Source organism: Arctopsyche grandis, chromosome 8, assembly GCF_051622035.1.
Source record: "Arctopsyche grandis isolate Sample6627 chromosome 8, ASM5162203v2, whole genome shotgun sequence".
Lineage (NCBI taxonomy): Eukaryota > Metazoa > Arthropoda > Insecta > Trichoptera > Hydropsychidae > Arctopsyche > Arctopsyche grandis.
In genome coordinates, this window is record NC_135362.1 from 2,928,840 (window position 1) to 2,956,329 (window position 27,490).

At 34.4% G+C, this 27,490-nt stretch overlaps 2 protein-coding genes across 2 annotated transcripts; one reads left to right on the forward strand and one right to left on the reverse strand.

Moving 5' to 3' along the window:
- Positions 1 to 19,913: 19,913 nt before the first annotated feature.
- LOC143915389 (translation machinery-associated protein 7 homolog) lies at positions 19,914 to 21,042 on the forward strand. The gene is made up of 3 exons (XM_077436021.1): positions 19,914 to 20,036; positions 20,242 to 20,367; positions 20,438 to 21,042. The coding sequence occupies exons 2-3, from the start codon at positions 20,245 to 20,247 to the stop codon at positions 20,507 to 20,509; spliced, it is 195 nt and encodes a 64-aa protein (XP_077292147.1). The 5' UTR covers positions 19,914 to 20,036; positions 20,242 to 20,244; the 3' UTR covers positions 20,510 to 21,042.
- A 3,042-nt stretch (positions 21,043 to 24,084) lies between these two features.
- On the reverse strand, positions 24,085 to 26,065 carry LOC143915262 (uncharacterized). Its single transcript, XM_077435820.1, has 4 exons — positions 25,265 to 26,065; positions 24,881 to 24,997; positions 24,713 to 24,799; positions 24,085 to 24,355 (listed from the first exon to the last, which is right to left on the reverse strand). The coding sequence occupies exons 1-4, from the start codon at positions 25,952 to 25,954 to the stop codon at positions 24,227 to 24,229; spliced, it is 1,023 nt and encodes a 340-aa protein (XP_077291946.1). The 5' UTR covers positions 25,955 to 26,065; the 3' UTR covers positions 24,085 to 24,226.
- Positions 26,066 to 27,490: the final 1,425 nt, after the last annotated feature.

Sequence of the window (27,490 nt, forward strand, 5' to 3'; positions counted from 1 at the left end):
ACGTCTACAATTTGCTGCACAACGCAATCGGTCGGGTGATTAAATTAAAATCAGAAAGATTGGCAAACTCTGATAAGAAACGATCAACCTGGTCACAAACCAAGGTCTGGCCAGCAGCAACCAGAGGGACTCGAACCCGTGACCACTATATTTGAAAGCATATATGCTAAACACTAGTCTACGTCTACAATTTGCTGCACTATGCAATCGGTCGGGTGATTAAAATTAAAATCAGAAAGATTGGCAAACTCTGATAAGAAACAATTGACCTGGTCACAAACCAAGGTCTGGCCAGCAGCAACCAGAGGGACTCGAACCCGTGACCACTATATTTGAAAGCATATATGCTAAACACTAGTCTACGTCTACAATTTGCTGCACTATGCAATCGGTCGGGTGATTAAAATTAAAATCAGAAAGATTGGCAAACTCTGATAAGAAACAATTGACCTGGTCACAAGCCAAGGTCTGGTCAGCAGCAACCAGAGGGACTCGAACCCGTGATCACTATATTTTTAAGCTATGATAAATGTTAACCAATAGTCTACGCAGCTGGTTTGTTTGTCACTGCTCCTTTGCTGGACCGCCCCAAAAACAAACCCTGTGTGAACCCACACACACAAAACGCAAGCGCATCGAACTTTTGGCCGAAAGCTAGACGTCCGACCGGCCAAGACCCCGACACGCCAATCTCGGCGATATTCCGTAATGGGAAAATAAATAGCGGCGAAAGGAGCACTCGACGAGAATTGATGACCGCGCTATCCGGGGGACGAGCCTAGTAGGCTATCATGTCAAACGAAATGTGATTGGCGGCGAGGGGAGGGTGCTAAGGGAGCACACGGGGGAGGGGAGGGAATTGCCCAGGGCTGAAGGGTATATCTATCGATTGGGGTTGTTTTGTACCACGGCGCAAGGATATGAGCCCCAGTGCACCGGTGTACTTTAGGCCCTACAGCCGCACTCCAACGTGTAATGACCTCCCCTCGGTGTGTAACCCTACCCCGGTGGAGGGTGGGCCGAGGAGTGCGTGGCGGTGGGTGGTAGGGTGGGTGGGTAGGTGGGTGGGTGGGTTTCCCCTAGCTCACGCACCAGTTCTCCTAGTTACGCACCCTATCTACAAATCTGAGCGCAAATTATGTAAGAGACTCGTCGGAAAAACATTCCCGCGCACAAATTAACGTTGACATATTATACATATATTAAGAACTAGGCATTCGAATGCACTTGAGATAAGTTGGTGTGAAATTTTTCATAGCGAGCAACTGACTCTACGAAGACCTGTCGATAGATGAATATATTGTAATTTTGCAATCAGTTAAAAAAAGTATTTTTTGTTTGAAGCCCGTCGTTAGAGAAATCGTAATAATGATGAGCGCAGGCTACCAGACAAATTAGCCAACAGTATGGCTCAGTGGTTTTGTTTATTTTTATTTATTTTATTTTATGTTTACATAGATGTATACCAGGAAGGCTTGACAGGGAGACCCCAACGCGCCTTCCTGGATAATTAAACATCTTCACATGTAAATCTTCACTTATAAATCAACTTCAATTCACTTATAAATCTTCACATGGTACCACAATATAAAAATATTTAAATATATGACAAAATTTAAAAAAAATGTATACATATGTATGTATGTATTTATTTATTTAACATAATTGGGGGAGGCGACAAAACGGATAGACCCAATGGGTTTGATTTATACATATTTTATCAATTTATACATATTTGTAAATCAAATGAGAAAAATAAAATATATTAAAAATGACAATATAAAAATAAAAATAAGAGAGAAAAAAAGTAAACAAAAAAAAACAGACGTAAGATTTTGGGAAAGAAGAATTAGAGAAATCGTTTAGTTTTAAAAAAATAATCAAGCTTATTCTTAAAAATATTAACGTTATCAGAGATTACCATATCATTGGGAAGACTATTGCAAACTGAACCCACTCTGTTTGAAAAGAAGGAATCTCTGATCAATTTATTAGATTTTTCTTTTTGAAGTCTAAGCGAGTGACCTCTGAGGTGAGTGTTTTCGTTGATTGTAATAAGATTGGACATAATATGACATTCATAATCATTATTTAGTATTTTAAAGACTTCGATTAAGTCGCCTCTTATTCTTTTCATCTCCAGTGTAGTGAGATTAATTCTTTTCAATCTTTCGTTATGAGAAAGTGAATTAAGTTAAAAATGAATCTTTGGAGTTCTCCTTTGAATCCTTTCGATACATGTAATATATTTTTTTTAAATCAGGATTCCATATGCTAAAAGCGTATTATAGTTTAGTTCTGATAAAAGTTTTGTATATTTTTGATAAAAACGTTAAGTTCAGAAAATTGAATACACGTTTAATTACATACAAAAATGAGTAACGTTTGTTCACAATATGGTCAGTATGAGAAGACCATTTTAGGTCGCAAGTGGTGATGATACCTGGTTGTTTATTTTGTAGGAAAGATTTGGCTTATTTTTGCCCAGGTGTAGTACAGAGCATTTCTTAACATTTAAAGTTAGAAACCAAGTAAAATAAAATCAAATTTTTAATATATCGACCATGAAAATATGTCGCACTATATACATATGTTCGCCAAAAAACGATATAAATCTAAACAAATACATCTACACAATTATTAATTCCAAGAAAAAGATTCACGTGGATATGAATCGGTTTCGTATTGACATTGACACCAATTTATCATAAGTAAACATGAAAAATGCATCATTGATAACATCTTTCAACAAAAACAATCATCCAATTTCTATATTTAAACTTCTATCAAACGATATTCTATTCACAAATAAGACGTATCGGTTTATTTATCAAAAGCAAACATTCAAATTATCGATAACATTATTTCCAAGAAATGCATATTATATCAATTTTAATTCGTTTAATTCGTCCTATTTTCAGATAAACAAACATACATATCTAATCTAATATACTCTTAGTGAATCACGTCATAGTTTTACTTTTATTAAATTGTGGAAATTATGTACATTAAATGTAATTGCATTAAGTCTGATTATATGAAATAATAGCTTGGTGGTTGCGTTAATGCTAACCAGCGAGAGATTGCCAGGTTGCCAGCAAGATTGAACGTAATTTATTCCGAGTATTTCTGCAGTGTTGGATATGTGTAACTCCAAGTCAATCCTTTTCCATCAGATTTTTCCAATTTATCTGATTTCATTGCTGAAACGGTTCCACATAAAATTAGAAAAAAATCATCCTACCTACTATTTGTCACCACTATTTGAATGTGATTTCAAATTTATAATCTACTAGATGAACCCGGAATGCAATTACGCATTCCCGTTCCCATTTTGCGTGATTTTTTTACAAAAACCATCGTGAGCATGCACACAATAACTCATGTAAGTTTCATCGCAATCATTTGAATGGCATAGGAACGTATACGTGACAGACGGTTACCTGACAACTCGTTCACAGAATTTTCATTAACCGAGGACGCGATCCAGACACTACGTATACGGCCATCTCTCTCACCAGCCCTTCGTTCACCGATATCTTCGTTCACAAATATAAAATAAGTCGTTCGCGGAGCTCGAATAATTTTTTTCGGCTTTTCCCATAATTAAATTATTACATCGTTTACGATTCGCAGAGGCAATTCTTGAAAAAATTAGCTTTTTAAAGCAATTTTAAAGGTAACCACTAACATCTCCCGTTCTATGGTTATTGTTGAAAATTATGCTTTTTAAATAATTATTTAATGTTATGATGCATTATCATAATGTTACGATGCATTTAGGTGTAACAATTAAAAAATATAGACATTTTCGTCACATTAATATCTATATGATAGTTTATAGTAGTTTATAGTAATTAAGGCAATTTTATCAATCATTTAATAAGGTATATTTTTACTAATTAATATCTTCTTGTTTTTGTTAAGTAGCAACATACATACATATGTATAAGGAATTATGTTTACATCTATAACGGTCATCCAGGGCTCATCTGTTCATCTAATTCCGAACAAAAAACACTGAATACATTGGACTTTTTACGACATTTTAGCACCCGATGCCCAAATTTTGCATCCATGCAGTATTGTATGGATGCAGTATTGTATTTGAATAAATACAGTACTGTTGGCAAAACACGTCGATTAAAATTATCTTGTTCAGACTTACCCTTATTCAGTGCTGCAGTGCTAAATAAAAAAGTACCAAGTCGGTGTTTAATTTTTACGACCCCGCCACTCCCCCGCTTATTTCAGTACTTAAAAAATATGTATCCCAATATTGATAGTACAAATATTTATAAAAAATTAAATGCTAATTAACCTGAAAAGACAATCAAAGGGGTCTTAATAAGGCTTATTATTTTTTGCAATATAATATAATGTGCAGTTCTGAAAATTTTGTTAGATGATTCGATTTCAGCATCATTCAAAGTGTCTATAACTTTTTCAAAGGGTTGTTGTTGGGCTGTTTTTAAAATATTTTCTGCACTAAAATGATCATTTGAGTGAGGATACAGTATTGTAGTCACCAAATATTAAAACGAGAGTCTGCTCACAATATTTGGAATACAAAATTTTATATGAAATATAAGCAAAAATATTTTTTAATTGTACTCGAAAAACAATTTTTATATCAAAGTACCAGGGCGGCAACTTGGCTCAAAAATAAGTACCAGGACAGTGACCTGGCCCGACTACACCACTGCCCTTAGGGCCGGGCCGCACCGTGCGACTTGCGAGCGACTTGGTTGAGGGCGACCAGACCAATGCATGCAGGTAGATGGGTCATGCCACACCCGTCAACTTGTTTGACGCACATATTTCCATACATTTTTTCGTGTCGCGCAACTAGTCGGCCGACAAAGTTGCACGGTGCGGCCCGGCCCTTAATGCATTTCAAGACGCACTGAATCTTCACCTCTACGTCAAAACGTCACGTCATCTTCTTTATACCCAAAACTTTAAAGAGTAGTTCCCCTTGTAAATCATATGTACATAAATTGCCCATGCATTTCGGCCGGTGACACGACAACTCGTTCACAGATTTTCCGTAAACCAAGGATGCGCTCCAAGCATTACGTATACGGCCATCTCTTTCTCACCCCGTCTGTTCACTAAGATCTCGTTTACTAAGATCTCGTGGAAGAGATGGCTGCATACGTAATAGCATAGTAAACGAGATCTTGGTGAACAGACGGGGTGAGAAAGAGATGGCCGTATACGTAATGCCTGGAGCGCATCCTCGGTTTACGGAAAATCTGTGAACGAGTTGTCAGGTAACCATTTCGGCCACCTAGTATGTATGTGCCTGCATTGCATTATACCCAAACAAAAAGCCCACTTACCCCACATAACCCACGATACGAAGAGTAACATTTGTCGAACAGAATCGAGTTGACCCCTACCCGAATCGGGTGCGTATGCAACCCCCCCATCCTCCCCATTCCAGGTTTTGTCAACCGCTGACACACAATAGGTATAATTTGGACCAAATTGGTTTCCGTTGTTCACCGGTAAGCATATCGGGTCACATACCATATGGGCCTGTTGACGTCCGAATGCTACTCGTGTTTACTAACCACCGATGGTTGACATATCGACGTATATCGATTCAAATCCACCTCCTACACAATACTCGACTACGTGCGGAAAAACAATTTTCCACTTTTTCTATTATTATTATTATTCCACCCCCGACCCCTTCAATTAATTACGAGTGTAAATAGAGCATAGTACACACTAACGTAAATTGGTAACTGAACAGTCACTTCAATGCCTACGACTGTCGCTTCTATCACTTTGGTTATTTGAAATAAAATTTAACAATTTGTCTAATTTTTGCCAACAGTTAGGGGTAGGGTGACCATATTTCCCAGAAGTCAAAACGGGACGCTCCACAAAGTAAGTGTCCCCAAACCCCTATATAAAAAAAATTCCATCTAATAGCTTCACAGTAAATTGAAGGGTTAATTAAACATCCAAATAAATGAGCTTTCATCTAAATGACTCAAAACTCATTTACATAAAAACCGAAAACAGATATATTATTCAGAAATCAGATCAGCATCACTTCCAAGCTCCAAATAATACAAAATAAATCCCTAAAAATAATTTATAACACACCCATATATAGTAACTAACTTGAAAAAACTGCATGCCATAAATAATATTCCGTTAGTTACAGATATTACTAACAAACTAACCAGTAGATTCTATGGCAGAATCACTAATAAACATACTAACACACTTGTGAAGAGTCTCGGTGATTACAACAAAATGTCTATACCCTTCAGGTATAACAAACAGATTACCTAAACACAATCTACTTTAGATCGTCGACTTTAGAGAGTCTTTAATTAATATTATGTATTAGATTTATTATGAACAAATTTATAAGAATTGTAAATAGGTTTTTGAACTCTGTTTTCTATTATGCTGTACATTAACATTAGAATAATTTAATACTATGATCACTAATAAAATAAAATTAAAATTGTAAAATAGAAAATGATCAGTGGATCAGTAGCTATTAAAATATATAAAAGATGTATTGTGAACATAATTTAGTAATAATAAAAAGCATTAAAAAATCAAAATCAAAACAAAAAATATATGTAATATAAGTGTTCAAACAATGAGAGCTGTGTCAATTTTAAGACAAAACCTTAACATTAAGTGAATATTTTTTATGTTAAATTGTGTTAAAAGATCAAAATTTGTTTCGAAAAATAGCTTCATCGCAGAAATATTCTGAGCATATTAATAATATTAATGGTTTAATTTAGTTGACTTCTTCATTTACTAATAAATATAATTATATTTCTTTAATTTTCGATATTGTTTTTATTTCCATATTTTTCTGAATCAATTTGCTTTCCAAAAACAAATGTACATTTACATACAATATATTCATTTTAAAGTAAAATTTGAATATTTTGTTAAATTTTTGCATTTGTTTTAACCTCTCCGTCTGGTAGCCTGCACTTATCATTATTTTTATTATTGAGCGTGATGTAAGAGATCTTCTCTCCTCCATTTGGGCCTCACAGAGATGTTTTATATTTGCAGCTGGTTCTTATATACATGTATTGGTGCTGGCTATAGGTGTTTGTAGGTATACCTAAAGGGTATATGTAGACATATGTACATTAGATATTTAAATAATTTTTAGATAAGGAAAACAAAGACGGTACAAAAAATTCTTCTGTGCATCAGTAGCCGAACAAAACAGGACAAATCAAATAATTTTACGAAATCTCCAAGAACGCAAAGCACGTAAAATATAAAGTAACGAGACTGTCCCTGTTGAAACAAAACGTATGATCACCCTACAAAGGGCTCGGTTAGCTTCCAACAAATATCCTCAAACAATCTGCAGGCACGTTATTAAAAACGTATGTCATTCACCGGAATGAAATGACTTTTCCATTTATTTTTAATTAATTTATATCTGATATTACTTTCGTAGCTCGAGTTAATTAAATTTTGATTTTTGTGAAAGCAGATAGGCTCAGGTTCATTGTCCCTGTGTTTGTATCTAGGCGAAATTGTACGTATCAATATGTACATATGTACGTGTATAATAATACCTATACATATTTTACCCACAGACAATTTTCAATGAAGTTACAGATCGCTTTACAGCGAAGCCCTTATGCAAACTTTTCCACTCTAATTGGGCCAATTTTCATTAAAAGTTTCAGACCATATCGAAAATTGCAAAATGCTACGTCAAACATTTCAATTAAATTAAATGCGTTATGGACCTCCCCCTAGCCACACAATTCAATTTTCAAATACGTAATATTATTAATATTAGTATCTATATGTTTTTAAAATAATCATTTAATAATAATTAAATAAACTAAATTGTTTTAAACAAAATTACCAATGAAACACTATTAAATTTAATTACTCGATAACATGCGTCGTTTCGAATGTTAAGTTTGATTTATTCTTTTTTTTTATTTGATTTATTTCATATAAGAAATACATGCTATTAAATATTTCAAAATTATAAAGGCTCATTTATTTAATACATATTTGATTTTTATTTTTAAATGCTTTTTATTATTACTAAATTATGTTCACAATACATCTTATATCTATTTTAATAGCTACTGATCATTTTCTATTTTACAATTTTAATTTAATTTTGTTAGTAATCATAGTATTATATTATTTTAATGTTAATATGTACAGCGTAATAGGAAAAAGAGCTCAAAAACCTATAATTTAATACACATTTAAGATCAGTGATTCGCATGTAATGCTTTCAATTGTGTGGTCACGGGTTCTATCCCGTATTCTGCTGGCCAGACCTTCGATATGTGACTCCAAGGTCGAACGTTTGCCAATTTATTTTATTTCATTGAAACGGTCCCAGCAAATTGGCAACCCTGTCCCATCCCTTTCGTAAAAATTCGAATTATACAGCATCTCAATTTTCTCTGTTTAAAAAATGCTGCATTTTTTTTTTCATATATGTATCTTTGGCTGCTAATCGTTTGACCATATATGTATGTCGTTTTTAATAGATTGATTTATACCTATTTTTTTCATAGATATATACCAGGAAGGCCTAACAGGTTTTATTTAATCAATCATGCAAACTTGTTTAATAGATTGCTTCAACGCAACGTGTAATAATTAATACATTAATTATTTAAACAGCCAGCAATATGATTTGGTGGTTGCGTTTATGTTTAGCACCGAGAGGTTACCGGGTTCGATCGCGTGCTAATCTTTAATAGGTCAGACTTGGATATTTGTGATTCCATGTCGATCGTTTCTTATCAGAGTTTGCCGTTTTATCTGACTTCATTGTTGAAACGGTTCCTCCATCAAATTGGCAAAAATCATCCTATCCGCTGTCACAAATATCGGAATTTGATTTATGTACAATATGTAAAAATTTATGTACAAGTCTAAATCCATATATGTCTATGGAATAATTCATTAATTAGTTAATTGTTGATTTCGTGTACTTCAGCCTCTCGAAATATAGCGATTTATGTCATAAAAATGCTGCAATGTTTATAATTAATTGTCTAGTTAGGCCTTTCTGGTATATATGTATGTACATACATATATAATAGAATAAAAAAATAAAATAAAAATAAGTCTGAAACGGGAGCAGTAGAGATGCGGGATGAAGCAGTGAAAAATAGCACAAAAGTAGATAAGAAAAATATGGAAGATCTAATTCACAACGTCATAAAAACAGGGACCAGACAAAAATAGAAGTGATGTCGTTGATCTTACATAACTAAATGAAGGACTTGTCTACTTATTTTCAGATACAATTCAAGCATTTCTTTACCCATCTACTCTACTACTCACTTTGCTATGGCGAGTTTTCAGTGTCTCGTAATTCAACGAATTGTGTAATAAAAATGCTACATTGTTTGTAATTAGCCAGGAAGGCGCATTGGGGTTTACCTGTTAGGCCTTCCTGGTATATATGTATATAATAATAATATGTACGAAAATAATTCAACCTTAAGTCATGTACATATATCATGTCACACATGACGTATGTCTGTCTGTCTGTCTCGTATAGGCTCCTAAACCAATCAAACGATTACGATGGAACTTTCAGGATTTGTTGTATGCATGTCCGGTTAGCTTACTGTGAATTAAAAACGGGAAAAAAACTCTTAATAATATTCGTAATTACGATTTTACCGCCGCAAAAGTTTCAAGCGCCATTGTGTAGACAAGGAAATGTGTTCGTTGGTAACCACGTTACCAGTTGGTTAAGACGGCACGGCTTTGAAGACATGTTATTTGAGATTCAAAAATCACTTGAAACGGGAACGGGAACGGGAATCACATGCCCGGTTCAGCTAGTCTAATATTTATTTATTTATTTAAAAGTTTTGAACCATTGTGGCATTACAGAAAGAACCTAATGCGCCACAATGGCCTAGATAATAAAATAAGAGAGGGAGAAAAACGAAAAATAAATATATAGAACAAAAAGCAATAGCAAAAAATAAGATAAAAAAAGAATATTAATATAAGAGACTTTGTAAGTATGTATGCATGTATATAAGAAAATATGTAATGTTGGTTCGTAAATATGTGACGTCATCGAAAAAATGAATATTCAAATAAATTTAAATAAAATAAAACTATTCAAATAAATGTTTACTACTACATAGATTGGTCATGTTTAAGCGGTTTATATTACAAACACCGAGCGAATCCGGTTAAAAACACTAGTATATAATAAAATAAAATAAAATAGCGCCATCTTAACATTGCATTCAAAACATCTAAGCTAAAATAATTAACAATCGATTCCGCACGTTGCCGCACTTCATGTGACACATTAAACGAAGACCGCACGCTAAAATCCAAGAATAGCTAAATTCCAATTTCAATTTTGACACATTGCAAAATACATATTGTAATATATATTTGGCAATCAATTATTCGAGGACAAGCGTATTTATATATGTTGAAAATTGGGCTTTCGAATCTGAAAACGTGTCGTTGTTTGAACGTGTATTATTTTCAGATTTTAGATCGGTAACTATCTACTTGTATATAGTACGTAGTTGAATTTTTAACGAGAAAATACAATCGGGCCGAAATGGCCATCTGTCAATCGCAGACAAAGGGTTGACCCATTTTGCTCCGATTTTCGCTAATTATTTTAAGCCGATTTCTTTCTGAAAAGCCGTATCTAAAGATAGTCCATTCGCAATTTTTTTAATTTTTAATTCCCCCCCATTTTATGCTCGGACTTCGATCGCTTCGAAGACAATGTGATGCAAAAAACCGTTGCTATTAGTCTTATTACTTAAGATCCGTATTTTTAGCATTCCTTTTTTGTATTGTAGGCAATATTTGTATGAGCTGCTATATTTGAAAGTGGCACAAGTCCACTTTTCTTCATTTCGAGAAACATCTAGCCATACATTGAATATATTGTTTCGCATTTAACAATATTTAAAAATACCGATGGCCTGTACTACGTTTGTACTGCTTTGTACGTTTGTACTACGTTAGTGCGGCTGGTCAAACTTGGATATTTGTGACTCCAGGTCGATCGTTTCCTATCAGAGTTTGTCAATTTTCTCTGATTTCATTGTTGAAACGGTTCCCGTTTAAAAATTGGCTAAAAATCCTTCCTACCTACTATGTCACCAATATTTGAGTATGATTAGTGTACAATAAAAATGTATGTATAATTCATAGATGTCTTGTTAACTTGCGAGTTTTTCAGTGTCTCGTAATTTAACGACTTTCATATCTAAAAGTAGATATGAAATTTCAGCTCAATAAACCAAAAGGTTTCTGAGAAAAACATAAAAAACCTCGATTCTCTAGAGCAAAAGTACTACTTCCGGTTCATATAAAAATATTTAAAAAAATATAAGGTTATAAATATTATTATTTATATTACATGTCAAAAAATTGTAATCCGATTCAGTTAGCAGTTTGGGAGATAATTGAATTCAAAAACTTAAAAAAAAGAGGACATCTATAAGGGGAGGTACCATTTCCAGTCATCTTAAAAATTTGAAAAAAAATTACGTCGTGTTGATAAAAATTTCAGTAACCGATACTAAGTTTCAGTTCTATAGGACTAAGGGTGTCCAAAAAATCCTCAAAATACACAGACACACACACATACACACATTTTTTCTAGATCATGAAAACGTGATCAGTAGAGATTGGACCGGAAGCTTGCCGTTCATTGTTAATGGTTGCTGTGCTTTGTTCAATTTTATGAAAAACCTTTTTTTTGTACTCTAGCTTTGTAAATAGACTCAAAACGACCTGATTCCTAGAAAAAGCACGCTTCCTATCCGCCCTTTAGTGATAAGTAATCGATTCTGAGTTAGAATCAGTCAAAATCTCGAGTTTGAATTTTCGCATGATCACAAAACTTCATTTATTGTTACTACGTACATATGTACATAGATAAAGTAAAAATGCTGCATTGTAATTGGCCAGGAAGGCGCATTGGGGTTTACCTGTAAGGCCTTCCTGGTATATATGTAAAAAAATATATGTCTCATAAACTGAGATTTTATTTCAGTATACATAGACTATGAAGGGGTAAGAAAATAGATGTCAAGCGTTCGACGGTCTAATTCGTAACTTCCGGTGGAGAGTCGTTTAAATAATAGAATAGGAGTCGGATCAGAGTACTTTCCATGTAACGAGGTTGGACAGGTCTGGTCCGACTGTATGCCAATCCCGTGTCACTAACTTGGACCGCGGAACAGACTAAAACTACCCCTGCCCTCTTTACGTATGCATGCAGCGAAGGCGGTTGGGAGTAAAACTCGCGTACTTTAAAATAGAAAAAAACGTGTCTCTACAAGCAAGTGTATCTACAATTGTATATTATTGACTGGGTTATTTAATCTGCTTTCAAATCAGAACACACAGAGATACGAAGTGCGCTCCTTGAGTCCCGGCGTAACACACCAAGGGCGAAAACACACAGCAAGGAACATGGCACGTGGTTTTTTTAGATACTTGCGAAAACATGGGAAAAAAATGTGGCATGCCCAGCACATATTCATGGCACGCTCAGCACAAAAATCACCCCCTGGAGTGTTTTCGGTAAAATTTTATCCTTGTATTTATCCTTGCTTGACACTCGTCGATAACAGTGTATTCCATATTTGAAGAAACGTAGGAGAACCCCGACAGCGGGGAACCAAGCACACAACGTGCCGTTCTTCCCTGTGTGATTTCGCCCTTAGTGTGTTTTCGGCTTTATCTGTAAAAAATCCGTAAAAAAAATATATTTTTGACTTTTAAAATTCGCTAGACAATTAATTATAAGTATTTTGAAGCAATGAAATATCACAATCAATAGGAAAAATATCTGAATATTGATTCCAATACTCACTTTGAGTACGGCAATACTAGATTTTGAGTCCAAGACCGCAAAAGCCAAAAAACTGTAAAAATCACGCATTTCTTTAAACGCTCATATCTCGTAAACGATCACTAACCAACAAAAATCATTATCATATTCGAATTCAGTGGGTTAAACTTAGTAAAGATTGGTTAGATTAGTTAAAGATTAATTAGTTATTGGTTAGTTTTTTTTTGTTGCTCAGTGTTATTGGCAAAAACCATTCTACCGCTATTTGATTACAAATTTATATATGTACAAGTTTTATACCATATTTATGTGTTGCCCCACTTCTGGGCAACGTGATGAAATGTAAATTTTATTTAAAATAATAGCCTAATCTTATTTATATAATTGTGTAATATGTGATAGAATATTTTATTTTACCAAAGAAAATAAATTAAAAAAAAATCAGGTTCTTTTACATAAAAATTCCTATTTTTAGTTAAACTACATGCTATTTGTTCAATTACAGGGTAGTAAAAATATCTTATTCACTAAAGAGCTAATTCGATATTCGATAGAACTAACGGTGTTCAAAAAATCTCCAAAATACACAGACATACAGACACACACACACATTTTTTCTAGATCATGAAAACGTAATCAGTAATCGATTCTGAGTTCGAATCAGTCAAAATCTCGAGTTCGAATTTTCGCATGATCACAAAACTTCATCTATTGTTTCTACGTACAGAGATAAAGTAAAAAGAGATATTTGAGCACCTGGTTATTATTACAATATTTATAGGAACATACGTAGAAATAAATAAGGAGTTGGCTATTTGCAACATTTCCATTGAAACTCGGCCAGCTTACTTTAACCGCACTATACCTTATACTGCTTTCATTGTGTCCGTGTAATAGACGCATCGTGTAATTACCAAAGACCATTACCATCGCTATAAACGATTTTATGAGCAGATTTTAGTGTTGCACTAAACTAAAAGGAGAAAGAGGAGGGGGGGGACAGAATCACATTCGATAAAACTTACCATCGAACGAAACTTACATATTTACAACCAATAATTACTAATACAATGTCACTATTTAAATACATATACTACTTACAAAATTTTATTTACCTAGGTACTCCTGTTTAATTTGACAAGAACAAATGTACATATGCTCATTTGTAAGCGGACGGCCTGGCAAGGGTAGGGGGTAGAGTGAGGGGTGATGACTGCAAGGACTGTGCACGCTGAAACCGTTAGTGGCAATAGCCTTGAGTGTGATTTCGGGGGTATAAATTTCCCGTCATAAATATTCAAGAATTCCTTTTTCAATAACCTTAACAACCTTAACTTACTTGTACAATTTACAATATGAAATTACACTGTGTTGTCCTCTCCAACACACATATATACTTTATAGATCTATGTACAACTGGATGCACAGTCTCCACATTTTTTCAAAATTTCTGAAGGCAAGTCACAAAATTTCTAAAAACAAGTTACAACAATTAATAGAACAATTTTTCAAGGACGTTGTGTCGTTCGCCTATTTGTCCGAGGACGTTGTGTCGTTCGTCGTTGTTGCCATTTTGTTCGAGATGTTTTGTGGTGGAACCGTTTTTCGTACCTATGTACATAGTTGATTTTGCTTTTCACACAAAAAATAATCAATAACTATTGTCAACCATTTTTTTTGCTCTCCTGCTTTGTACGAAAAAGGAGAGGTCTATTGTCATTTTATGGTGGCAACCGTTGAAATATCAACGGGCACAACACTAGTCATATTTATTATTTATTTATTTACATATTAGCCACAGTGTATAAAAGAATATAATTTCCCGAATATTAAAAAAATTAGAATTCCAGAATAGTCCCGGTCAAATCTAAGGGTGCCGGAGCGTGGGGGCGAAGACCCCGGAGCGCAACTCTGGGCGTCAGGGGGTCTGGGGGTGAAGCCCCAGAGTGCCAGAGGCGTCGGGGGTGCGGGAGGCGAAGCCCCCATGACACCGGAGGCGTCGGGGCTCTCAGGGCACACACACACACACACACACACACACACACACACACACACATACACACACATTCATTCATCATTTCGAACGGGTTGGATTTCTAAGTGTATAATGTGCCACTTTTATAACGATTAATATTACGTGCGCGTGCGCCTATAAATTACCTTACATTATACATTATACTGCATATAACTTTATTTTTCTTCGTGTTTTAATTTTTTTTCGAAACCACCCGTTGAAATCAACGGGCACAACACTATTAAATAATAAAACTGGAATTGAAGTTGTTGGAAGGGTTTTGGAATCGCCACGCACACGCAGAGTGTTGCGTGAGCGCATGCGCGCCGGGCACGCAATCAACACGACACAATTAATCGAAATTCTCAAATAGAAACGTTCGATATTAAAGTGCGCGTAATTAAAAGTGGCCGGATCGATGTTTACGAGTGCGGTTAAAGTTAATTGCGCGCGGGGCCAACACACGCCCGCTCGCGATATTACCATTATATTCGGCGGCGGTGTAGGTGTTAAATCACGCGTTTAATATGGCCGCTCTCATTGTTTCAGGTGTGTGCGTGGGTGTGGCGGCGGCTTATTAATTTGGTAACCTTTTGTGCTCGGGGGGGACGCCCCGCCGAGCCGCCGATTGGCCACCCCTGGCGAGACGCGCACACACGTGCAGGTGTGTACGTGGCTCTAATCAATTTCGATTGTCCCGGTCGCATCGAAAGGAACAAGGTGTGAGTGTGAGTCTGCCGTCATCGCAGAAGGTCAGCCATTTTGTAGGTCAGTTCCGCCATTTCGGCGCGGAAGACGCGGAAGAATCTATTCCGTGCGAAATGTTGCGTGTGATGATGGATAGGTGCGCGTGGTGACATTTAATCGGATTGAGGCTCGTGTCTAGGGCTATCAAACACCCGGATTTTCCCCGGACAGGTTTTCTTTTCAATATACATATGTATGTATGTGACCGGTATTCTTGCGAAAATTGAAAACGACATATCTAATATATAATTTTGAAAGAGACTTTGTAAGTATGTGATGTTGGTTGGTAACATCGAAAACAAATCAATGCGATTTATGTACATACATACATACGTACATTGTTTCGTTTTTTTTTTTTCACTAAGCTAAGAAAAAACAATGGTTATACTTGAATTTTCTCGTGAAGAGCACACATGTTTAAGGGGTCGAAAAATACTGGAAGAAGCATCGAACAAGAGTAAACTGCCACTTTATCAAATTTTATATCTAAATAGTTAATTTAATAAAAAAACAAATATTTACTATTAGATTCGCCACGTTTAAGCTGTTTATATTACAAATACTGAGCAAAGCCGGGTAAAACAACTAGTGTATAATATCGCTATTATTTGTGTCTGTCTGAGATAACGCTCGCCGTACTATAATAGTCGTTTCGATTCGACATACATGCATATATACGTCACAGCACAGCTAAGAAAAAACTTCTATATATACTATTTTATATACCTTTATACTATTTGCTACCAATGTTTCCTCTTGACAGAGAATTCACCGCCATCTATTGAAAATTTATTTAATTAATTAAGTTTTCTATCGGTGTTTTATATTGTTCATATGTAGGTAGTTTTTACCTTTTTTTTCATATTTAAACAATTAAATATTAATATTAAATCATACTAACATAAAATTCGACTGCGTACGGATTAGGGTTTCTGACCCGGGTCGACCCGGGACAGACATTCCCGGGAATTCACTGAATTTTTGTTGTTCCAATATTCTTATCTCGAATCCCAGGAATAGGATTTAAAAAAATCTTGAAAATATACATCATTTTCACGACTGCACGAAGGGAAATAATAAATCAAATACACAAAGAATCGTAAAATATTCTCAAATTTGTTTTAGAAGAAAGTACAGCGCATTCCCCGAACGTGAAAGTTTTATGATCATAATGGTTCAGTGCGTTTGGCCAAAATCGTTTCTTGTAATTCTATTTTTGAAAAATCTCAATACCGAAGAACTTGACCGATGAATTATTCCGTGAATTGAAAATTAAAATCGAAGAAAGAAGAAGCCTAAAACTGATTTTTTAACACAAATTTTAAATAATTCTTATTTTATACCGAACAAAACATTCTTTAAATTTTGTAATAAAAGTGAATGTATGTATGTACAATATTATGAAAAATTTAATAAGGAGTTATCAAAGACAAATATACAAAATAACGTAAATGAAAATAGCCTCGACTTTAAAAATAAATTAAAATATACATGCTGACAGGAGAAAAAACCGATAATTTAAAAAAATTGTTTTAGTCCCTTTTAACAATAAAACCAACTTCGACCGAAACTGAAAGAGTTTTTTCCAATGCTGGAAATTTTGGTAACAAATCTATAAATAGGCTTTCAGATACTCATTTAAATATTGTAGCATATTTACTTAAATAAGTTTACTTTTATAATTACATTTTTTCCAGTTAATAGATATATTATGTATTGTTTACTTTTTTATATATTTTTTATTAATAAAAAATTTATTAAATTGAAAAAAAATGTTTTTTTTTACATGTGTCCCGGGATCCCGGGAATCCCAGGAACGATCCCGGGCTCCGTCCCGTGTCCCGGGAATTGAAAAAGTCCGGGAAATCAGAAACCCTAGACTATGGATCAAGCACAGGACCGACACATTTCTTTTAATTTTTTTTTATTTAATAATTTAATATGCCAACACCCATTAACTGCAACGTTTTTTAAGAGGGCTGGACCCCAGCGCCTTGTCCATACAAACGTATTAGACTTCTCCCTTCCTCAATTATGGCACTAGAGCAATTATTTTTTAAAATGCTATTTATATCCACCGGCATGTTTCTTTTTTTTTTGATTTATCAAAAAATCAAATAAATCAAAAATCAATTAATCAAAAAAATAAATTATAGACAAATTACTTCGACAAAAATTATAAGCTTTTAATTTTAAAAATATATATACCAAGATGGGTCACCCCAAATCGACGCTGTGGCTATAATCGATCCGATGTAGCGTGAGACTTACGAGTACCGAGCATGCTGTCGCATTCGTGCAATATTTTGTAACATTTTAAGGACGTAAAATAATTTATTTATTTTCGATTAATTTTTTTTATCTAGATAATATTATTACAATATAATTCAATGCAAAATCTGTAATAATATTACTGTAAGTTTTGCTGTCCATAACATGACGTTGAAAATTACTTTAATCGTCTAAAAAATATTAATTTCCATTAATATATTATAAAATATATACGTATTCCATAAATAAATTAATAATATCAACAACTTACGTATTTTATATTCAAATTTTATTAATTATATTAACAAATGTTTTATTTATTATATTAATAAATTATATTCATTATATTAAAATTGTTTATTATATTAATAAATGTCCACTTGACATTTATTAATATTACTGACCATTTTGTCAATAAAATTCTGTATTTTATTGACTTAAGCGAAATCATTTTGTGCGGAATAATCACCGAACCGTGGGGGGAAAATGCAACTTTCCTTCATATTTGTGATAGCCCCTCTTAGCGTCGACTGTGTCGCAGACATCATATTTTCATCCGAAACATGTATACATAACGTGACCATACGTCCCGTTTTTAACGGGACCGTCCCGTTTATAGGTAGCCTATCCCGTTGTCCCCAAGCACAGCTTTGGTCAGTCGAAATATCCCGTTTTCAAAAAGAAAGCAACCCGCGGTAACAATTTTTATGCCTACCCAGCACTGATGCACTCATAGAAAGGGTCTTTTCTCTTATAAATAAGTTGTGGACAAGCGAAACACAGTTGCAAATCGCAGTTCTTAGCTCTTTGAGTGCTGACATCTTTTCTATTGAAAGTTCGCCACGCTGAAAATTTCGCCAACATTTTCAACTAAAATTATTCAGAAATCCATATTGTAGCTAACAAGCCATAGATCACTACCCTAGATAACTACCGCCGAGGATTTCGAGTTTCGTAAAGTTGGATTTCGAGTTTAAACTTAAAATAATTTTTCCAAAGGTCTGAGCATGGCCGTGTTTACGGGTGTTGTGTTTAGACTCTCTAATATACCGGTCACAGGACAACAGGTCGCTCTAGATCGGTCACACGTGATCACCCGGCACACTAAAACTGGTCACGATAATACTGGTCACACCCTAAAATTGCTCGCGAGAAAACTAGTCACACCCGAAAATTGGTCACGAAAAAACTGGTCACACTCAAAAATTAAAAATTGGTCGAATTTTTGGGTGTGACCAGTTTTTCTGTGACTAATTTTCGGGTGTGACCAGTTTTCTCGTGACCAGTTTTAGTGTGACGGGTGATCACGTGTGACCGATCTAGAGCGACCTGTTGCCCTGTGACTGGTTCACATATGACTAGTAGTCCGTTTACCCTACAGATATACTCAGAAAAATACTTTTCAATCGAGGTCAGCTCATTGGATCGAACCCGGCGCCTCTCGACGCTAAGCAGAAGCTTAACGACCAAGCTATGCTGCTGGCTATATTATAAATATCACACATTGACAATTTCAGTAACATTGACAATTTCAGAATAATGATCAGTGGTCAGTATTCAAAGGGTTAAAGCAATGATAATTACTAAAGTAAATTTTAAGAAATCCTGCCAAGAATTTCATTATTATTTAACCTTTCCCATACAGTGCTAAAAAAATACCCGTGCACTGATGATATCGACATTTAGAAATTTGTGATTTTAAAATCAACACCAAAAATACTGGAGCAAATTTGTTCCTCAGAAAAATGATAAGACCACATAAATTATTTATTTTCACATGTTCATTTCTGTTCTTGTCATTAATAAATAAAAAATATATGCGCTTTCTTGAATACACATATGTACATTACTAAAAATAAATTGGTAGATGTCCCGTTTTGAGAAAAAAAATAAATGGTCAAATTTTATTTAAGCGTAACAAGATATACTTAATATTACTAATTTTAAAAAGATAAGTATTAGGAATATTTGTATACATATTTTTGTACACGTTTTGGTCACGCAGTTGAAAGAAACGATGAAGTAAATCTAGTGTTGCCATATAACTTCACGTAGTTTCAGTTATTTTTGCAGCTGGCATTACCGTCAGTAACGTCAGATATCGGCCACGCCGTTTTCCGTCTCTAACAATTTGCTATAGAAAAGGTTGTTTTTATAATTCTGCTTTCTTATTATATTTTTTATCACATTCATTCATTTAATTTGCATCGATAATCATTGTAGGAACTCGCTTCTATCCATAACTTTATTAATAACGATTACACCATAATGTAAAAAATGTAACTTTAATACACCTCCGCGTACTGATTCGCCTTAATATACAATACATGTATTATATTTCGCATTTCAGAGGATGTCAGGCAGGGAAGGCGGTAAGAAGAAGCCCTTGAAGGCCCCGAAGAAGGGCAGCAAGGACATGGACGACGATGAAGTCGCCCACAAGCAGAAGTTAAAAGACGAACAGAAAGCATTACAGGTGAGATCACACGAGACTGTTGCACGTGTCGTTGTATGAAAAAAATTGCTTAATTGAAATCTCATTCTAGGATGCGAAAACCAAAGCGGCGCAGAAAGGTCCGATGGTCACCGGCGGCATCAAAAAGTCTGGCAAGAAGTGATGAAGACATTGCTGTACAATCAAATCCCCGTTTTCAACATTTCGCTAATACTTTATATAATAAACATGATAATATCAAAACCGCATATGTACAATTGTCATCTTTGATGCATGTCAATCATGAGTCTGATACTTTTGTAATCTCCATCTCTCTCTCTCTCAATATCTAAATTTCGCGTCCAAAGTTCATCCCGATGCAATATGAGGGTGCGGCTTTTGCAGGTCGCACTCTCGCGGACAACGGCCAGTTTGCCGTTAATATATTGAAATAAATTTAAGGTGTTATTTTTATAATTTAAATATATTTGTAATCTGAACTTTCACGTTGTTTCATTTGATGTATGATGGAACATTCTGGATTATTCCGGGATAAGGACCGGAAACAGAGACGCGAATAATTGACAAACGAACTCCAAACTGTTCATTTTGATATGATATTTCAAAATTAAATCTCTTTCCGAGTGTATTAATTTAACATTTTTGTAAAATCAAACAAGTGAATTTTTTTTCCACTTGTAAATAATAATTATGATTAAATAATTCTTTTTTTTTTTGTTCTTCCAATACAATAGAAAAAAACTCTGGTCATCTTCTACATATTTGTTTAGTAATATTTGATTTTTAAATGCTTTTTATTACGAAATTATGTTCACAATACATCTTATATCTATTTTAATAGCTACTGATCTACTGATCATTTTCAATTTTACAATTTAATTTAATTTGGTTAGTAATCATAGTATTATATTATTCTAATGTTAATATACAGCATAATAGGAAATAGAGCTCAAAAAACTATTTACAATCCTTATAAATGCTCATAATACGTCTAAGACATAATATTAATTAAAGATTCACTAAAGTCGATGACCTAAAGCAGGTTGTGTTTAGGTAATCTGTGTGTTATACCTGAAGGGTATAGACATTTAGTTGTAATCACCGAGACTCTTCACAAGTGTGTTAGTATGGTTATTAGTGATTATGTCATAGAATCTACTGGTTAGTTTGTTAGTAATGTCGGTAACAAACGGAATATTATATATGGCATGCAGTTTTTTCAAGTTATTATATATGGGTGTATTATAAATTATTTTTCGTGATTTATTTTGTATTACTTGGAGCTTGGAAAGGTTAGTATTCGAGGCGTTATTCCATACAGGTGAAGCATAGGTTAATAATGGTAATATGAGGATATACCCTGCATCGCCTTGCATTTCGCTCCCTGTTTAGTAATATACTCTTTTAGAACAATATTGATTTAATTAAGAGGTCATTTTCATTTATTGCTGTTCCTAATGGCGCCGTCGACACACACACGATATCTACTAACGATATTTCCATATCCAGTTCCCATATTGCAACCTGTGGTTGCTATTTAGGAACTGGATATGGAAAATATTGCAAATATCGTTAGTAGATATCGTGTGTGTGGACGGCGCCAATAAGATAAATACCCAGCCGTTGTTTAAACATCTCATTGGTGTGTGGTTTTATTTATTTATTGAAAAATCAACAGGCCTCGGATGTAGAAATTCATAAAAACAAAGATTAAATATAACATCTGAGCCCAATTATAGACTTACAGAATACATAATATGTATATGTAGTACACATAGACAAACAAATGAGAAAGAAAAGAATAAAAACTATAATAGGACAATGCATGATTAAACGTAAAGTGATATTTTCCCAATAACATCCAATTAAGAAAGTTATATTTGTTCAAAGGTCGGTATCAGTTCCTCAAAAATGCCAAGCAAGTTTCAAAGCAATCTATAACTCTTTCGAAATACACACATTTTCTGATTCAGTGCTGAGTGGTCCAAAAATATTATCAAATATACTATATGAATATAGTTTTTTAACAACAATTACTTGAATGCAGGAAATTTATGGTAAGAACCAGGGCTGTGGAGACGGAGTCGAAGCATTTCAAGCGGAGTAGAAAGTCGGGAGTTGTAAAAAATCAATCGACCGACTCCTTTTTATTGTTTTCTTTAATTAATAGTATTGCAGTATGTGTCAATTATAGTCTCCAATTTTGTTAAAAGTAAATCCACTGATAAATTATTTATAAAAATCATCATTTTAAATGAAATCTTTGAATTGCACGTATTTTGATGTGCTGTGGCCAAAACCGATTGTTTACTCTCATACTTTTATTTTATTCTCATTGATTTATTTATGTATGAATTTCATACACTATTAATGTACTTAATTTTTATTTATACCTTTTTAATTAGCAATAATTCAATGAATTGGGTTACATGTCAATTTTTTAGTGCTTTTAATTTTTTGTAATTAAAAAACGCCTTTATTAATTCGGTAAATAGAGTCGGTAAATTTTGATCCTACCCCACAGCCCTGAAGTCGGTTTACACTCAAAAGTGCGGCACGAGAGACGTAGGTGGGCTCCAGTCATGGATAGTCCAGTACAAGGATAAAACACTCCAGGGGATGAGTTTGTGGAAGATCGCCGCGGCACATATTAAACATGCCAGCGTTTTCATTGAATATGCAAAATTATATTACAAAAACACGTGCAAATATGGTTCGGTGATTACTGGTCACAAAGTCACTAAAATCTCTACAACGGAACATCTAGCAGCCGAAAAGTCCATCATACTAACGATAAGTATCATACCAATGAGAACTTGATCACCGCAATGTGTCGAATAATCCAATTACTGGTGAGAACACATGCAAAAGTGCGGCATGGGATGCGAAGGTGACTCCATCTGTAGTCTTCATGTCATTGATTCGTACGATATTATTTCGTTTCTCATACATTTCTTCAAATATGATAACCACCAATATCGATCAAACTTATGTCAATACAAGGATAAAACATCACCGAAAGTTGGCGAAGAAACGCAACTGTTCAGACATGGTCTAGCAGCGCTTTTTGCATGGCAAAACTATCTAAAGAAAAAAATGCCATATACCTAGGGATTGCAATTTACTCTCAAATGTCATAAACCAGTAAACGGGAAATGATTTTTGATGAGTATGTGGTTTACTTTTCCTGAAAACGTCAACCTATATTGAATCATAAATAATTAAAAATAAATCTTAGGTGAATATTGTCATATAAATGACTTAAATTTAATTCGTAATAATAAATTTATTTATTTTTAACCAATCATATTTATTTATATGTATTTAAAGTTTGGACCATTTGAAGGTTTCTATCATTGAAACAACCGTCTGATCAGATTTATTACGATTTGGTTGGTCCAAGTTGCTGGTGAATTTATTAATTTGAAATAGCCACATTTAATACTAAAAATAAATAAATTCCATACAACATAATCCACAATACACCATTTGCATCGATTTTGAATGTAATATTATGCTATTATATGTCTGTATATGTACTTAATTCGCGGTAAAATAGTTTCTGATGATGAAATTTCGACGATTTACCGGTAAATCGGTATTGCAATTCCTGCAAATACCTCTTGACGGCCTTTATCGGGGCAAAATGTTAGATAACAGGACATGTTCCGTAAATACAGGATATCTAGCTATCAGCATACTCATATGCACATACAATAAACAATTACATACACACTGGTGATTAAAAAACATGACATTGATTTAAACATTTTATTATATTGCCAATAAAACATATTGGAATCCTATATAAAAACAGTAAAATACTTTAATATCCTTATATATAGTTAAAAAAATGAGATATTCATTTTCGGAACAACGATTAGACTTTCTTGGAGAACTTTTTCTTTTCCTTCGTTTTATTCGCCTTTAATTTTTTACCCACTTGAATCATCTGTTCAGTGGTCAATTCGGTTTTCTTCCTTTGCGTTCGCAACTCCGTATTCTTCTTCTGCAAAAGACATAAACCGTCAAATACAATGAATAAAATAACAAATAATAAAAACAATATACTCTCAATTAACCAGTTTATATACTATATATTTTTTTGAATAATGAGAGCCTTATTAGCAAGATTTTAACTCATTTTAATCAAGCAGATGTTTCATCAACTACCAATGTATAGAGTAAAGCCAGTAACACTCATTCTATAATTATATTCTGATGAACCTGAAGCACGTATTTAAGATATGTTTCATTATATACGTAAAAATTATGTCTACATTATAAATATTAATAGTTTTCCACTACTTTCCCAACACAAGCGTGGATAATCAAGAGTATACTACACACGTGCATAAATACTTACAAGAGATTTTTTGTCTTTACTCTTGTCCGAGTACAAAACATTGATTTTACACTCGCCAATCATACTATCGTGCAGCTCCAGCGCTTTCTAACAAAACAAAAAGAATCATATTTAATACACACATACATATATGAAGAATACAATCAGAAAGGTTGCTAAATACCACACCTGTCTGGTTTCCTCACTGTCGAACTGTACGTATGCGAAACGCTTGTGTTTCCGCTTTTTAGGAATCGGCAATCTCACGGCTTGAATCTCGCCGCAGGACTTAAAGTGCTCTCTGATCTGAAACATTTTAATGTTAAAATTTAAAGACGGTACAAATGATAGTTCATTTTTTACTGCACGATTTTATTTGGTTTCCTTTTGCTTGATTATATTTTAGCCTAGTTCTAGCTAGTCAATTTTCTTGAAATTTTTTATACATAATAACTACTGCATATGAAAATGATGACGAAATGCTTTCATCGGTATTGAATTCTCCTACTTAGTACATAAATTAAGGATTTAAAGAAGTGTCGAGGATATTAAAGGAATAGTTTTATTTCTTACCATCTCTTCAGTGACGGTCGCATTCAAATGGCCGATGAATAGAACGAACTTATTCTGGGGGGATTTTGATTTTGCTTTGACGTCGCCATTTTGACTCTTCTCTTTTTTGGGCTTCGGGCCGGTCTGCTTCTGTCCACCTTTGGTTTTGTCCTCTTTGTTTAACCGGTCTAGGAGCGATTCGAACAGTACAATTTTCTTCTGGACTTTCTTGCTTTGTGTGCCAACTTTGACTTTCAACTTTTTCAATTTCTTTTCAACTACGGAAGGATTGGTGAGAGCTGAAGCAGATTTGCCTCGAAGTATGAGCTCTTTCTTGATCTCGGCTTTCAACCTAGTCTTGGTTCGTTTGTCGATTTTATCTATGGGCTTGTCGTCGGTCAATTCCACCTTCGGTGCGACTTTGGGCTTCTTGTCCGCCTTCGGCTTTCCTTTGGATTTAGGCGCCACCCCATTTTGATTCTTGGGCTCGACGCCATTTTGTTTTTTATTCGGTTTCTTTTTATCACCGTGGTCGGCTTTCTGTGTTTGTGTGGGTTTGAGGTTAGGTTTCGGTTGGGCTTTGTTTGTCGAGTTCTTCTTGGCGATGGCCTTGGAGATGGGGGCGACGCCCTGTGTCTTGGTCTTCGTCTTCGTCTTCGTCATCTCGTCCTTCTCCTTCTTCTTCTCGCCCGATTTTACTTTCTTGCCCATGTGGTCGCGTCAAAACAACTGACAGAGAACTGCGTGACCGGCTATGGCGGCAACTGATCTAAATCACCACGTGCGACATCCTAGCATTGCATTTAACGGCCATGTACATATGTATAGTTTTATCGTTTCGCGTAAAGATATCCCTTCAATTCTACTGCGTTTGTAACGTTACAGTTGTTGGTTACTCGAATAAAAATAATATGTTAACATCAATTGATGAATATGGTAAAGAACGAGTCTGTGTTATACAATTTTATTTTTAATATTCTCTTCCACTTTTCATGTGAGCTATTTTTTCAATAATACACTTTTTTGGGTCTACCTCACGGCACCGAAAGTGAAAAGGTCGAAAAAGCAAATATCGGAAGGCAAAGATCGAAAATCGAAAGATCTTAAGTCGAAAGATCAAAAAAAAAGGGTGCATGGTAGACGGTACTATGTATGTATATATAATATATATCAGTGGAATGCGGTGAAGTTATCTCTTTTTTGTCATACAGCCTTATTTAATGTGCGCGCGCAGGATACGGGAGGAAAAGTCTGTTCCTCTTGTTCCTGTTGTATCCTGCTCGCGCAAATTAAGTGAGGATGTACGAAGGGGGGAGAGAGAGTTTTATCGTACGCCACTGATATATAAATACTAACCGTTTTTCATATGTATGCATGATAAACGAATATTTTCGACTTTTTCACGGTCACCCACTTTTTTTACAAAGATTCTGAATTTCATCATTAGTTCCAACTGTTTATTAACTAACTCGAGTTAAAAAATTACCCCTAAAATTGGGTGAAGTTTTCAAATTTGTATAATGAGTTTACTGATTGTGATAACACAAAATATTTAGTAATTTCATACAATTTTGAAGGCTATAAAAGGTTGCAATTAGTAATTCGGAAGCCAGAAATAAATTTTAGTTTCATGAATTTATTTAATCGTTAGATACAAAAGTAATAAAAAGGTTCGGTGATTATTGGTCACAAATCGCTCGCTCAAAAGTCACTAAAATCTCTATAACGGAACATCTGGCAGCCGAAAAGTCCATCATACTAACGAGAACTCTATTGCCAAATATTCCGTATTCGAGATTTTTATGGCAAAAATCGTCTTTTGTGAGATCGCAATGTGAGTAATAATCCAATTACCAGTATTATCATTTCGCGTAAGCATACCCCATCAATTCTATTGCGTTTGTAACGTTACAGTTGTTGGCCACTCGAATAAAAATAATACGTGTACACCAATTGACGATAAAATATACAGCTATCGGTAAATAACGAGTCCAAGTCCAGAATCTTTGTACACTTTTTTACAAAGATTCTGGATTTCATCATTAGTTTTAAAGTTTCAACTGTTTGTTGACTCACTCGAGTTCAAATATTACCCCTAAAATTGGGTGAAGTTTTCAAATTTGTATTAATGAGTTTACTGATTGTGTTAACACAAAATATTTAGTAATCTCATACAATTTTGAAGCCTAAATAAGGGTGCAATTAGTAGTTCGGAAGCCCGAAAGAAACTTTAGTTTTATGAATTTA

Excerpts from the sequence above, each read along its gene's own strand:
- LOC143915389 (XM_077436021.1), top strand. The coding sequence starts at position 20,245 with ATGTCAGGCAGGGAAGGCGGTAAGAAGAAGCCCTTGAAGGCCCCGAAG. Across the intron at positions 20,368-20,437 it reads ACGAACAGAAAGCATTACAG|GATGCGAAAACCAAAGCGGC; the intron begins GTGAGATCACAC and ends ATCTCATTCTAG.
- LOC143915262 (XM_077435820.1), bottom strand. The coding sequence starts at position 25,954 with ATGGGCAAGAAAGTAAAATCGGGCGAGAAGAAGAAGGAGAAGGACGAG. Across the intron at positions 24,800-24,880 it reads ACAGTGAGGAAACCAGACAG|AAAGCGCTGGAGCTGCACGA; the intron begins GTGTGGTATTTA and ends TTGTTTTGTTAG. Across the intron at positions 24,356-24,712 it reads GTAAAGACAAAAAATCTCTT|AAGAAGAATACGGAGTTGCG; the intron begins GTAAGTATTTAT and ends TGTCTTTTGCAG.